Genomic DNA, 14,492 nt, shown 5'->3' on the forward strand with positions numbered 1-14,492 from the left:
TCACAATTCAGTGTAATCTGTAGAACTTCCCTCATCTCTCCTTACAATTCAATGGAATCTATAAAACCTCCCTCATCTCCTGTCACAATTCAGTGGAATCTGTAGAACTTCCCTCATCTCCATTTACAATTCAGGGGAATCTGTAGAACTTCCCTCATCTCCCCTTACAATTCAGGGGAATCTGTAGAACTTCCCTCATCCCCCCTCACAATTCAGTGAAATCTCTAGAACTTCCCTCATCTCCCCTTACAATTCAGGGGAATCTGTAGAACTTCCCTCATCTTTCCTCACAATTTAGTGGAATCTGTAGAACTTCCCTCATCTCCCTTCACAATTCAGGGGAATCTGTAGAACTTCCCTCATCTCCCCTCACAATTCAATGGAATCTGTAGAACTTTCCTCATCTCCCCTCACAATTCAGTGGAATCTATAGAACTTCCCTCATCTCCCCGCACAATTCAGTGAAATCTCTAGAACTCCCTTCTTCTCTCCTCACAATTCATTAGAATCTGTAGAACTTCCCTCATCTCTCCTCACAGTTCAGTGGAATCTGTAGAACTTCCCTCATCTCCCCGCACAATTCAGTGAAATCTCTAGAACTCCCTTCTTCTCTCCTCACAATTCATTAGAATCTGTAGAACTTCCCTCATCTCTCCTCACAGTTCAGTGAAATCTGTAGAACTTCCCTCATCTCCCCTCACAGTTCAGTGGAATCTGTAGAACTTCCCTCATCTCCCCTCACAATTTTGTGGAATCTGTAGAACTTCCCTTATCTCCCCTCACAATTCAGTGCAATCTGTAGTACTTCCATTATCTCCCCTCACAACTCAGTGGAATCTGTAGAACTCCCTTCATCTCCCCTCACAATTCAGTAGAATTTGAAGAACATCTCTCATCTCCCCTGATTATTCAGTAGAATCTGTAGAACATCTCTCATCTCCCTTCACAGTTCAGTAGAATCTGTAGAACTTCCCTGATCTACCCTCACAATTTAGTGGAATCTGTAGTACTTCTGTCATCTCCCCTCACAATTCAGGGGAATCTGTAGAACTTTCCTTATCTCCTCTCACAATTCAGGGGAATCTGTAGAACTTCCCTCATCTCCCCTCACAATTCAGTGGAATCTGCAGAACTTCCCTCATCTCCCCTCACAATTTTGTGGAATCTGTAGAACTTCCCTCATCTCCCCTCACAATTCAATGGAATATGTAGAACTTCCTTTATCTCCCCTCACAACTCAGTGGAATCTGTAGAATATCTCTCAACTCCCCCTCACGATTCAGTAGAATCTGTAGAACATCTCGCATCTCCCCTCACGATTCAGTAGAATCTGTAGAACATCTCTTATCCCCCCCTCAAAATTCAGTATAATTTGTAGAACTTCCCTCATCTACCCTCACAATTCAGTGGAATCTGTAGAACTTCCCTCATCTCCCCTCACATTTCAATGGAATCTGTAGAACTTCCCTCATCTCCCCTCACAATTCAGTGTAATCTGTAGAACTTCTGTCATATCCCCTCACAATTTAGGGGAATCTGTAGAACTTACCTCATCTACCCTCACAATTCAGGAAAATCTGTAGAACCTCCTTTATCTCCCCTCACAACTCAGTGGAATCTGTAGAACTTCTCTCATCTCCCCTCACAATTCAGTAAAATCTGTAGAACATCTCTCATCTCCCCTCACGATTCAGAAGAATCTGTAGAACATCTCCCCTCACAATTCAGTAGAATCTGTAGAACACCCTTTATCTCCCCTCACAATTCAGTGAACTTCCCTCATCTCCCCTCAACTTCCCTCATCTTCCCTCACAATTCAGTAGAATCTGTAGAACTCCCTTCATCTCCCCTCACAATTCAGTGGAATCTGTAGAACTTCCCTCATCTCCCCTTACAATTCAGTGAAATTTGAATAACTTCCCTCATCTCCCCTCACAATTCAGTAGAATCTGTAGAACATCTCTCATCTCCCCTCACGATTCAGTGGAATCTGTAGAACATCTCTCATCTCCCCTCACAATTTAGTTGAATCTGTAGAACTTCCCTCATCTACCCTCACAATTCAGGGGAATCTGTAGAACTTCTATCATCTCCCCTCACAATTCAGGGGAATCTGTAGAACTTCTATCATCTCCCCTCACAATTCAGGGGAATCTGTAGAACTTCCCTCATCTCCCCTCACATTTCAGGGGAATCTGTAGAACCTCTCTCATCTCCCCTTACAATTCAGTGTAATCTGTAGAACTCCCTTCATCTCCCCTCACAATTCAGTGAACTTCCCTAATCTCCCCTCAACTTCCCTCATCTCCCCTCATGTTTCAGAAGACTCTGTAGAACATCTCTCATCTCCCCTCACAATTTAGTTGAATCTGTAGAACTTCCCTCATCTACCCTCACAATTCAGGGGAATCTGTAGAACTTCTGTCATCTCCCCTCACAATTCAAGGGAATCTGTAGAACTTCCCTCATCTCCCCTCACATTTCAGGGGAATCTGTAGAACCTCCCTCATCTCCCCTTACAATTCAGTGTAATCTGTAGAACTCCCTTCATCTCCCCTCACAATTCAGTGAACTTCCCTAATCTCCCCTCAACTTCCCTCATTTCCCCTCATGATTCAGAATACTCTGTAGAACATCTCTCATCTCCCCTCACAATTCAGTAGAATCTGTAGAACACCGTTTATCTCCCCTCACAATTCAGTGAACTTCCCTCATCTCCCCTCAACTTCCCTCATCTCCCCTCACAATTCAGTAGAATTTGTAGAACTCCCTTCATCTCCCCTCACAATTCAGTTGAATCTGTAGAACTTCCCTCATCTACCTTCACAATTCAGGGGAATATGTAGAACTCCTTTCATCTCCCCTCACAATTCAGTGAACTTCCCTAATCTCCCCTCAACTTCCCTCATCTCCCCTTACAATTCAGTAGAATCTGTGGAACTCCCTTCATCTCCCCTTACAATTCAGTGGAATATGTATAACTTCCCTCATCTCCCCTTACAATTCAGTGAACTTTGAAGAACTTCCCTCATCTCCCCTTACAATTCAGGGGAATCTGTAGAACTTCCCTCATCTCCCCTCGCAATTCAGTGGAATCTGTAGAACTTCCCTCATTTCCCCTTACAATTCAGGGGAATCTGTAGAACTTCCCTCATCTCCCCTCACAATTCAGGGGAATCTGTAGAACTTCCCTCATCTCCCCTTCCAATTCAGGGGACTCTGTAGAACTTCCCTCATCTCCCCTCACAATTCAGTGGAATCTGTAGAACTTCCCTCATCTCCCCTCACAATTTAGTGGAATCTGTAGAACTTCCCTCATCTCCCCTCACAATTCAGTGGAATCTGTAGAACTTCCTTTATCTCCCCTCACAATTCAGTGGAATCTGTAGAACTTCCCTCATCTCCCCTCACAATTCAGTGGAATCTGTAGAACTTCCCTCATCTCCCCTCACAATTTAGTGGAATCTGTAGAACTTCCCTCATCTCCCCTCACAACTCAGTGGAATCTGTAGAACTTCCCTCATCTCCCCTCACAATTCAGTAAAATCTGTAGAACATCTCTTATCTCCCCTCACGATTCAGAAGAATCTGTAGAACATCTCTCATCTCCCCTCACAATTCAGTAGAATCTGTAGAACACCCTTTATCTCCCCTCACAATTCAGTGAACTTCCCTCATCTCCCCTCAACTTCCCTCATCTCCCCTCACAATTCAGTAGAATCTGTAGAACTCCCTTCATCCCCCCTCACAATTCAGTGGAATCTGTAGAACTTCCCTCATCTCCCCTTACAATTCAGTGAAATTTGAATAACTTCCCTCATCTCCCCTCACAATTCAGTAGAATCTGTAGAGCATCTCTCATCTCCCCTCAAGATTCAGTAGAATCTGTAGAACATCTCTCATCTCCCCTCACAATTTAGTAGAATCTGTAGAACTTCCCTCATCTACCCTGACAATTCAGTGGAATCTGTAGAACTTCCTTTATCTCCCCTCACAATTCAGGGGAATCTGTAGAACTTCCCTCATCTCCCCTCACATTTCAGGGGAATCTGTAAAACCTCCCTCATCTCCCCTTACAATTCAGTGTAATCTGTAGAACTCCTTTCATCTCCCCTCACAATTCAGTGAACTTCCCTAATCTCCCCTCAACTTCCCTCATCTCCCCTTACAATTCAGTAGAATCTGTGGAACTCCCTTCATCTCCCCTTACAATTCAGTGGAATATGTATAACTTCCCTCATCTCCCCTTACAATTCAGTGAACTTTGAAGAACTTCCCTCATCTCCCCTTACAATTCAGGGGAATCTGTAGAACTTCCCTCATCTCCCCTCGCAATTCAGTGGAATCTGTAGAACTTCCCTCATTTCCCCTTACAATTCAGGGGAATCTGTAGAACTTCCCTCATCTCCCCTCACAATTCAGGGGAATCTGTAGAACTTCCCTCATCTCCCCTTCCAATTCAGGGGACTCTGTAGAACTTCCCTCATCTCCCCTCACAATTCAGTGGAATCTGTAGAACTTCCCTCATCTCCCCTCACAATTTAGTGGAATCTGTAGAACTTCCCTCATCTCCCCTCACAATTCAGTGGAATCTGTAGAACTTCCTTTATCTCCCCTCACAATTCAGTGGAATCTGTAGAACTTCCCTCATCTCCCCTCACAATTCAGTGGAATCTGTAGAACTTCCCTCATCTCCCCTCACAATTTAGTGGAATCTGTAGAACTTCCCTCATCTCCCCTCACAACTCAGTGGAATCTGTAGAACTTCCCTCATCTCCCCTCACAATTCAGTAAAATCTGTAGAACATCTCTTATCTCCCCTCACGATTCAGAAGAATCTGTAGAACATCTCTCATCTCCCCTCACAATTCAGTAGAATCTGTAGAACACCCTTTATCTCCCCTCACAATTCAGTGAACTTCCCTCATCTCCCCTCAACTTCCCTCATCTCCCCTCACAATTCAGTAGAATCTGTAGAACTCCCTTCATCCCCCCTCACAATTCAGTGGAATCTGTAGAACTTCCCTCATCTCCCCTTACAATTCAGTGAAATTTGAATAACTTCCCTCATCTCCCCTCACAATTCAGTAGAATCTGTAGAACATCTCTCATCTCCCCTCACGATTCAGTAGAATCTGTAGAACATCTCTCATCTCCCCTCACAATTTAGTTGAATCTGTAGAACTTCCCTCATCTCCCCTCACAATTCAGGGGAATCTGTAGAACTTCCCTCATCTCCCCTCACATTTCAGGGGAATCTGTTGAACCTCCCTCATCTCCCCTTAAAATTCAGTGTAATATGTAGAACTCCCTTCGTCTCCCCTCACAATTCAGTGAACTTCCCTAATCTCCCCTCAACATCCCTCATCTCCCCTCATGATTCAGAATACTCTGTAGAACATCTCTCATCTCCCCTCACAATTCAGTAGAATCTGTAGAACACCCTTTATCTCCCCTCACAATTCAGTGAACTTCCCTCATCTCCCCTCAACTTCCCTCATCTCCCCTCACAAATCAGTAGAATCTGTAGAACTCCCTTCATCTCCCCTCACAATTCAGTGGAATCTGTAGAACTTCCCTCATCTCCCCTTACAATTCAGTGAAATTTGAAGAACTTCCCTCATCTCCCCTCTCAATTCAGTAGAATCTGTAGAGCATCTCTCATCTCCCCTCACGATTCAGTAGAATCTGTAGAACATCTCTCATCTCCCCTCACAATTTAGTAGAATCTGTAGAACTTCCCTCATCTACCCTCACAATTCAGTGGAATCTGTAGAACTTCCTTTATCTCCCCTCACAATTCAGGGGAATCTGTAGAACTTCCCTCATCTCCCCTCACATTTCAGGGGAATCTGTAGAACCTCCCTCATCTCCCCTTACAATTCAGTGTAATCTGTAGAACTCCTTTCATCTCCCCTCACAATTCAGTGAACTTCCCTAATCTCCCCTCAACTTCCCTCATCTCCCCTCACGATTCAGTAGAGTCTGTGGAACGCCCTTCATCTCCCCTTACAATTCAGTGGAATATGTATAACTTCCCTCATCTCCCCTTACAATTCAGTGAACTTTGAAGAACTTCCCTCATCTCCCCTTACAATTCAGGGGAATCTGTAGAACTTCCCTCATCTCCCCTCACAATTCAGTGGAATCTGTAGAACTTCCCTCATTTCCCCTTACAATTCAGGGGAATCTGTAGAACTTCCCCCATCTCCCCTCACAATTCAGGGGAATCTGTAGAACTTCCCTCATCTCCCCTTCCAATTCAGGGGAATCTGTAGAACTTCCCTCATCTCCCCTCACAATTCAGTGGAATCTGTAGAACTTCCCTCATCTCCCCTCACAATTTAGTGGAATCTGTAGAACTTCCCTCATCTCCCCTCACAATTCAGTGGAATCTGTAGAACTTCCTTTATCTCCCCTCACAATTCAGTGGAATCTGTAGAACTTCCCTCATCTCCCCTCACAATTCAGTGGAATCTGTAGAACTTCCCTCATCTTCCCTCACAATTTAGTGGAATCTGTAGAACTTCCCTCATCTCCCCTCACAATTCAGTGGAATCTGTACAACTTCCTTTATCTTCCCTCACAACTCAGTGGAATCTGTAGAACTTCCCTCATCTCCCCTCACAATTCAGTAAAATCTGTAGAACATCTCTCATCTCCCCTCACGATTCAGAAGAATCTGTAGAACATCTCTCATCTCCCCTCACAATTCAGTAGAATCTGTAGAACACCCTTTATCTCCCCTCACAATTCAGTGAACTTCCCTTATCTCCCCTCAACTTCCCTCATCTCCCCTCACAATTCAGTAGAATCTGTAGAACTCCCTTCATCTCCCCTCACAATTCAGTGAACTTCCCTTATCTCCCCTCAACTTCCCTCATCTCCCCTTTCAATTCAGTGAAATTTGAAGAACTTCCCTCATCTCCCCTCACAATTCAGTAGAATCTGTAGAACAGCTCTCATCTCCCCTCACAATTCAGAAGAATCTGTAGAACATCTCTCATCTCCCCTCACAATTCAGTAGAATCTGTAGAACACCCTTTATCTCCCCTCACAATTCAGTGAACTTCCCTCATCTCCCCTCAACTTCCCTCATCTCCCCTCACAATTCAGTAGAATCTGTAGAACTCCCTTCATCTCCCCTCACAATTCAGTGGAATCTGTAGAACTTCCCTCATCTCCCCTTTCAATTCAGTGAAATTTGAAGAACTTCCCTCATCTCCCCTCACAATTCAGTAGAATCTGTAGAACAGCTCTCATCTCCCCTCACAATTCAGAAGAATCTGTACAACATCTCTCATCTCCCCTCACAATTCAGTAGAATCTGTAGAACACCCTTTATCTCCCCTCACAATTCAGTGAACTTCCCTCATCTCCCCTCAACTTCCCTCATCTCCCCTCACAATTCAGTAGAATCTGTAGAACTCCCTTCATCTCCCCTCACAATTCAGTGGAATCTGTAGAACTTCCCTCATCTCCCCTTACAATTCAGTGAAATTTGAAGAACTTCTCTCATCTCCCCTCACAATTTAGTTGAATCTGGAGAACTTCCCTCATCTACCCTCACAATTCAGGGGAATCTGTAGAACTTCTGTCATCTCCCCTCAAAATTCAGGGGAATCTGTAGAACTTCCCTCATCTCCCCTCACATTTCAGGGGAATCTGTTGAACCTCCCTCATCTCCCCTTAAAATTCAGTGTAATATGTAGAACTCCCTTTGTCTCCCCTCACAATTCAGTGAACTTCCCTAATCTCCCCTCAACATCCCTCATCTCCCCTCATGATTCAGAATACTCTGTAGAACATCTCTCATCTCCCCTCACAATTCAGTAGAATCTGTAGAACACCCTTTATCTCCCCTCACAATTCAGTGAACTTCCCTCATCTCCCCTCAACTTCCCTCATCTCCCCTCACAAATCAGTAGAATCTGTAGAACTCCCTTCATCTCCCCTCACAATTCAGTGGAATCTGTAGAACTTCCCTCATCTCCCCTTACAATTCAGTGAAATTTGAAGAACTTCCCTCATCTCCCCTCACAATTCAGTAGAATCTGTAGAGCATCTCTCATCTCCCCTCACGATTCAGTAGAATCTGTAGAACATCTCTCATCTCCCCTCACAATTTAGTAGAATCTGTAGAACTTCCCTCATCTCCCCTTACAATTCAGGGGAATCTGTAGAACTTCCCTCATCTCCCCTCACAATTCAGTGGAATCTGTAGAACTTCCCTCATTTCCCCTTACAATTCAGGGGAATCTGTAGAACTTCCCCCATCTCCCCTCACAATTCAGGGGAATCTGTAGAACTTCCCTCATCTCCCCTTCCAATTCAGGGGAATCTGTAGAACTTCCCTCATCTCCCCTCACAATTCAGTGGAATCTGTAGAACTTCCCTCATCTCCCCTCACAATTTAGTGGAATCTGTAGAACTTCCCTCATCTCCCCTCACAATTCAGTGGAATCTGTAGAACTTCCTTTATCTCCCCTCACAATTCAGTGGAATCTGTAGAACTTCCCTCATCTCCCCTCACAATTCAGTGGAATCTGTAGAACTTCCCTCATCTCCCCTCACAATTTAGTGGAATCTGTAGAACTTCCCTCATCTCCCCTCACAATTCAGTGGAATCTGTACAACTTCCTTTATCTTCCCTCACAACTCAGTGGAATCTGTAGAACTTCCCTCATCTCCCCTCACAATTCAGTAAAATCTGTAGAACATCTCTCATCTCCCCTCACGATTCAGAAGAATCTGTAGAACATCTCTCATCTCCCCTCACAATTCAGTAGAATCTGTAGAACACCCTTTATCTCCCCTCACAATTCAGTGAACTTCCCTTATCTCCCCTCAACTTCCCTCATCTCCCCTCACAATTCAGTAGAATCTGTAGAACTCCCTTCATCTCCCCTCACAATTCAGTGAACTTCCCTTATCTCCCCTCAACTTCCCTCATCTCCCCTTTCAATTCAGTGAAATTTGAAGAACTTCCCTCATCTCCCCTCACAATTCAGTAGAATCTGTAGAACAGCTCTCATCTCCCCTCACAATTCAGAAGAATCTGTAGAACATCTCTCATCTCCCCTCACAATTCAGTAGAATCTGTAGAACACCCTTTATCTCCCCTCACAATTCAGTGAACTTCCCTCATCTCCCCTCAACTTCCCTCATCTCCCCTCACAATTCAGTAGAATCTGTAGAACTCCCTTCATCTCCCCTCACAATTCAGTGGAATCTGTAGAACTTCCCTCATCTCCCCTTACAATTCAGTGAAATTTGAAGAACTTCTCTCATCTCCCCTCACATTTCAGTAGAATCTGTAGAACAGCTCTCATCTCCCCTCATGATTATATATGCTTTGGTATATTATTATAAATGCTTTGGTATTATTTTTGCTTTGGTATATTATTATTTATGCTTTGGTATATTATTATATATATGCTTTGGTATATTATTATATATGCTTTGATATATTATTATATATGCTTTGGTATTATTTTTGCTTTGGTATATTATTATTTATGCTTTGGTATATTATTATTTATGCTTTGGTATATTATTATATATGTTTTGGTATTATTTTTGCTTTGGTATATTATTATTTATGCTTTAGTATATTATTATTTATGCTTTGGTATATTATTATATATGTTTTGGTATATTATTATATATGCTTTGGTATATTATTATATATGCTGCAGATGACTGACAAGCGCACAGGTTAAGTTTAAAGAGCTTAGGGACAGATTGTCTAAAGCTCTCTCACCTTGGGAAATTCTCTAAGAAATCTTTCCAATACTATGAAAACCCTATTGTATAAAGACAGTTTTTACCTTGAGAACAGTGCACTTCTAAGGGGTGTTCCCTGCATTTAAAGGGACAAGAGACCCATTTTTTCTTTCATGATTAAAGGGACAGTAAAATCCTAATTAGACATTCATAATTCAGACAGAACATATAATTCTTAACAACTTTCAAATTTACTTCTATTATTTAATTTGCTTCATTCTCTTGATATCCTTTGCTGAAAAGTTTATCTAGTTAAGCTCAGGATCAGCAAAGAACCTAGGTTCTAGCTGCTGATTGGTGGCTGCATATATATATATATATATACATACAGATTGTCATTGGCTCACCAATGTATTCAGAAACCTCTAGGGCATTGCTGCTACTTCAACAAATGATACCAAGAGAATTAAGTAAATTAGATAATAGAAGTAAACTGGAAAGTTGTTTAAAATTGTATGTTCTACCTAAATCATGAAATACATTTTTTGGGATTTCATGTCCCTTTAAAATAGAAAATACAATTTTAAACAACATTTCCATTTACTTCATTTACTATCTTAATCACTAAAGAAAAGATTTTATGTCCCTTTAAGTATGTGAAACACAATGTGTACATTGCACTAGAGCTTGTTGGAGATATCTCGCAAGGATATTCCTTTTTGTAAGTAATTTCTTGAGGGCAGCGAGTGTGGGGGAGGTTTTTCATGTGTGACCTGGTGACGTTTTTCATGTGTGACCCGGTGAGGTTTTTCATGTGTGACCCGGTGAGGTTTTTCATGTGTGACCCGGTGAGGTTTTTCATGTGTGACCCGGTGAGGTTTTTCATGTGTGACCCGGTGAGGTTTTTCATGTGTGACCCGGTGAGGTTTTTCATGTGTGACCCGGTGAAGTTTTTCATGTGTGACCCGGTGAGGTTTTTCATGTGTGACCCGGTAAGGTTTTTCATGTGTGACCCGTTGAGGTTTTGAGCATTAAGCCTTTAGTTAGTCGGCCACAAATGATTAAAGGGACCACACAAATCTCTTGTTGTCACCTGCAATACTCACTAATAAACCTACTATACAAGTGTACTAGTTATTATGTATTGTCTCCTTATTAGGGCTATGCCAGAAACACGGGCAGATGGATTACACACCTCAAGCCATTGTCCAGCCCATTGCAATGACTCTGACCTCTGACCTCTCCAGCTGCCCACAGTGTACCAGATGGGAGAGTGGGCACAAGCTCTCTGCCCAGGACAGCGTTGGATCGAGCAGAGAGGAGACTAAGGAGCAGGATAGCGATAAGGGGAGCAGAAGTGGGGGGAGCACCTCAGAGCTTGATAAGGAGGAAGAAGAAGACACTGATGAAGGCCCTGTTAAAAAAGTGTGTGGAGAAATAAAGGTGAAGCTGAGAGGGATTGTGGACAGCAAGTATTTCAACCGAGGGATTATGATTGCTATCCTTGTTAATACAATCAGTATGGGTATAGAACATCATGAGCAGGTGAGTGATGGACAATGGTATTGTATAGGTTCTACCTCTGCCACAATATCAAGCTCTACAGCTGCCCACTTACCATGAATTATAGAATTCAATTCTGATTGAATAGAGTGAGATTAAAAATTGATTCACCTACCCGCTGCCTCTTGACCTGTCTTTCTTTCTCCTGAATCCTTTTTATGTTTCAAAATCCTCTGTCCCATATCTACTGCCCACAGATTATTTTCTCAATGTCCTTTTTCTCATCTGTTTCATGCTATTAGCTACCTACTGGTCCTTGACTGCTGTGTCTTTTACCCAAGGATTAACGGTTTATAAACCTCTTGCCTGTGTCTCTTCTAATGTCTTCTCTTCATCATCACTGTCTCTTGCAAGTTAATAATGTTGCAAAGATGGATTGAACAATTACTTAATAAATGGATATTTAGTCAATAGAATGAACTAGTATGATTATGGATTTATAAAAGCTGATGCTGAAATCATTTAGTTTCCAGAAAAAGTGCAACAGTAGAACAACAAATCATGATCTCAGGTTCAGAGGTTGTAGGTTCTAGAGGGCTATGCATGAGCACCCATTTACAGAGAAGATGGTGGATTTATCAAATAGAGTTACTGTGGTGGACAAATCCTGTAAGGGAAGACAAGAATACTTTGAGTATGCAGAAGGCTATCCTGAGAATTCCAATAAGGGACCAAAAATAGCAATAATAAAAGGTACTTATGTACTAGAACATGGGTATAATAAAGTAAGAAGGAATCAGGTGTTTGGTATTTGTTCCTGAAGTTAAAGGGACAGTCTACACCTTAGTCATCTTAAAGTCTTACCTAAGATTAAGCTGCAAATAGTCTCCTGCACCTTTTCTATATCATGCAGCAGGAATGGTAAAAAAGTTATTTTGAAATGAATATTGTTTCTAGCCAGTTTAAAATTGCTGCCAAGCTCCACCCACTGATTACATCACAATCTGGGCTGCACATTGCTTCCAATCACAAAAGGCTCACAAGTTGGATTCAATAGACTGCCAATGCTATTCAGCAGAGGGCCTAGAGGCAGCCCCGATCGTGATGTCACCAGTGGGCGGAGCTTGGCAGCCATTTCAAAGTGGTCAGAAATAAAATTAATTTTAAAATAACTTTTTTACCATTCCTTCTGCATGATATAGAAAGGGTGCAGGAGACTATTTGCAGCTTAATCTGAGGAAAGACTTTAAGATGCTAAAGGTGTAGACTGCCCCTTTAAATCTCACAGTTCTCTAAAACCTGTTTAGCCTTTAAATTAATGAGGCTTGTTGGACGCCTGCTTGCCAGAAGGTGGAGGGTCTGCTACTTACTATAATACATAAAGTGTAAACAGCAACAGAGAAAACATCCAAAATCTACAAATAGAAAAAACACTTCATTTTGTGGGCAAGAAAAAAGGGGGGTTTTCAAATAAATCAGCAATTTTAAACAACTTTCTAATATCACATTTTCTTTTTTCTCTTGATATCTTTTGTTGAAAAGCAGGGACGTAATCTCAGGAACGTGCACGTATCTGGAGCACTATATGGCAGCAGTTTTGGAAGAATGTTATTAATTTGCAAGAGCACTAGATGGCAGCAGTTTTGGAAGAATGTTATACATTTGCAAGAGTACTAGATGGCAGCAGTTTTGGAAGAATGTTATACATTTGCAAGAGCACTAGATGGCAGCAGTTTTGGAAGACTGTAATACATTTGCAAGAGCACTAGATGGCAGCAGTTTTGGAAGAATGTAATACATTTGCAAGAGCACTAGATGGCAGCAGTTTTGGAAGAATGTTATACATTTCCAAGAGCACTAGATAGCAGCACTATTTTCTGTCATATAGTTCTCCAGATTCCTACCGAGGTATCTCTCTAACAAACAATATCACGAGAACAAAGCATATTTGATAATAGAAGTAAATTGTAAAATGTTATTAAAATTGTAAAGTCTGTCGGAATCACTAAAGACATTTTTGGGGGTTTTCATATCTCTTTAAACAAAATAAATAAATAAAGGAGTGTATATATTATTGCCAATTAGATCCAAAATCTATATAATTATAGTAAATAAAATATAGTGCACACTGTTAATAATATATAGCAAAATAAAGTATCAAAAGTTTATTTGTGCTCATAAAACAGAGGGATTACAACACTCTTATTGAATGGTATCTTATTGAGAGTACAAAGATAATACCCTGCATAGATATTACTTACCTGCTATAAGGTCTATGTGCTGTCTAGGTGTTGCAGACCTTAGGGAAATGTGCTTAGAATTATTTACTTTAGGTTGGTCATGAGACTATTATTTAATGCTTTTATATATTGATGGATATAAATTAGTAGATTGATTCACTTTGGGTTTGAAGCGTGATTGGGTTATCACAGTGGGCCCGATAAGCGTGATTGGGTTATCACAGTGGGCCTGATTATCTAAAGGTCTCTGGGCGGGCGAGATTATTAGAGAATGCTCGCCAGTATTTCTCTTTACCTGATGGAATGACCCTAAACCCCTTTTTACCATGGAAACAAGGTGTCTCGCTAAGGGGCGTATATGGCATTTTTACACGGGGAGGAGATTCATACATTACAAAAGTGCACAATAAAATTTGTATTTTAAAAATTGTACAAAGCAAATAATTGAACCATTCACACAATATGCAGTAAAAAAAAAATTGTATTGTTCAGGTGCATCAAATTTTTTACAAAATGATTCACCAAAAATTTAATTTTTTCAAAAATGTAAAATGTATACATGTGTTGGCCCTCGGTTTACAACGGTTCAATTTACACCGTTTCAGAATAACAACCTTTTTTTCCCAGTCATGTGACTGCTATTGAAAAGCATTGAGTAGCAGTGCATTTATTAAAATAGCCAGTAGATGGAGCTGTCCGCTTGTGTTGCAGCAAAGCCAAGCAAGTTGAAATTAATCAGGTTAACCAGACCTGAGCTATCGAGCAGATTTCAAAGAAACAAGATCTTCCTGTCTATAAATCAGTCCAGATTGGAATGCATAGTAATAACTGTTTGCTGAAAAATGCAAGTGAAGTCTGTGTTGTGTGATTATTTTATTAGGTTTATAATGCTGTTTAAAGTCTTTTAAAGTCTTCATTTCAAAGTTTTAAAAATATTGTATTCGGTGTTACTTATGACAATTTAATTTTGAGAGAGGCCTGGAAACTATTATCCTCACTTCCCATTGACTTACATTATAAACT

At 41.3% G+C, this 14,492-nt stretch overlaps 1 protein-coding gene across 1 annotated transcript in view; it reads left to right on the top strand.

The window, feature by feature from the left end:
• CACNA1I (calcium voltage-gated channel subunit alpha1 I) overlaps nt 1-14,492 on the top strand; it is a 682,041-nt gene that overhangs the window by 199,471 nt on the left and 468,078 nt on the right. The window contains exon 8 of the mRNA XM_053689431.1: nt 10,886-11,271. Within this exon, the coding sequence (XP_053545406.1) occupies nt 10,886-11,271 (386 nt within the window). The remainder of the gene's footprint in view (nt 1-10,885; nt 11,272-14,492) is intronic.

Source organism: Bombina bombina, chromosome 7 (genome assembly GCF_027579735.1).
Source record: "Bombina bombina isolate aBomBom1 chromosome 7, aBomBom1.pri, whole genome shotgun sequence".
NCBI lineage: Eukaryota > Metazoa > Chordata > Amphibia > Anura > Bombinatoridae > Bombina > Bombina bombina.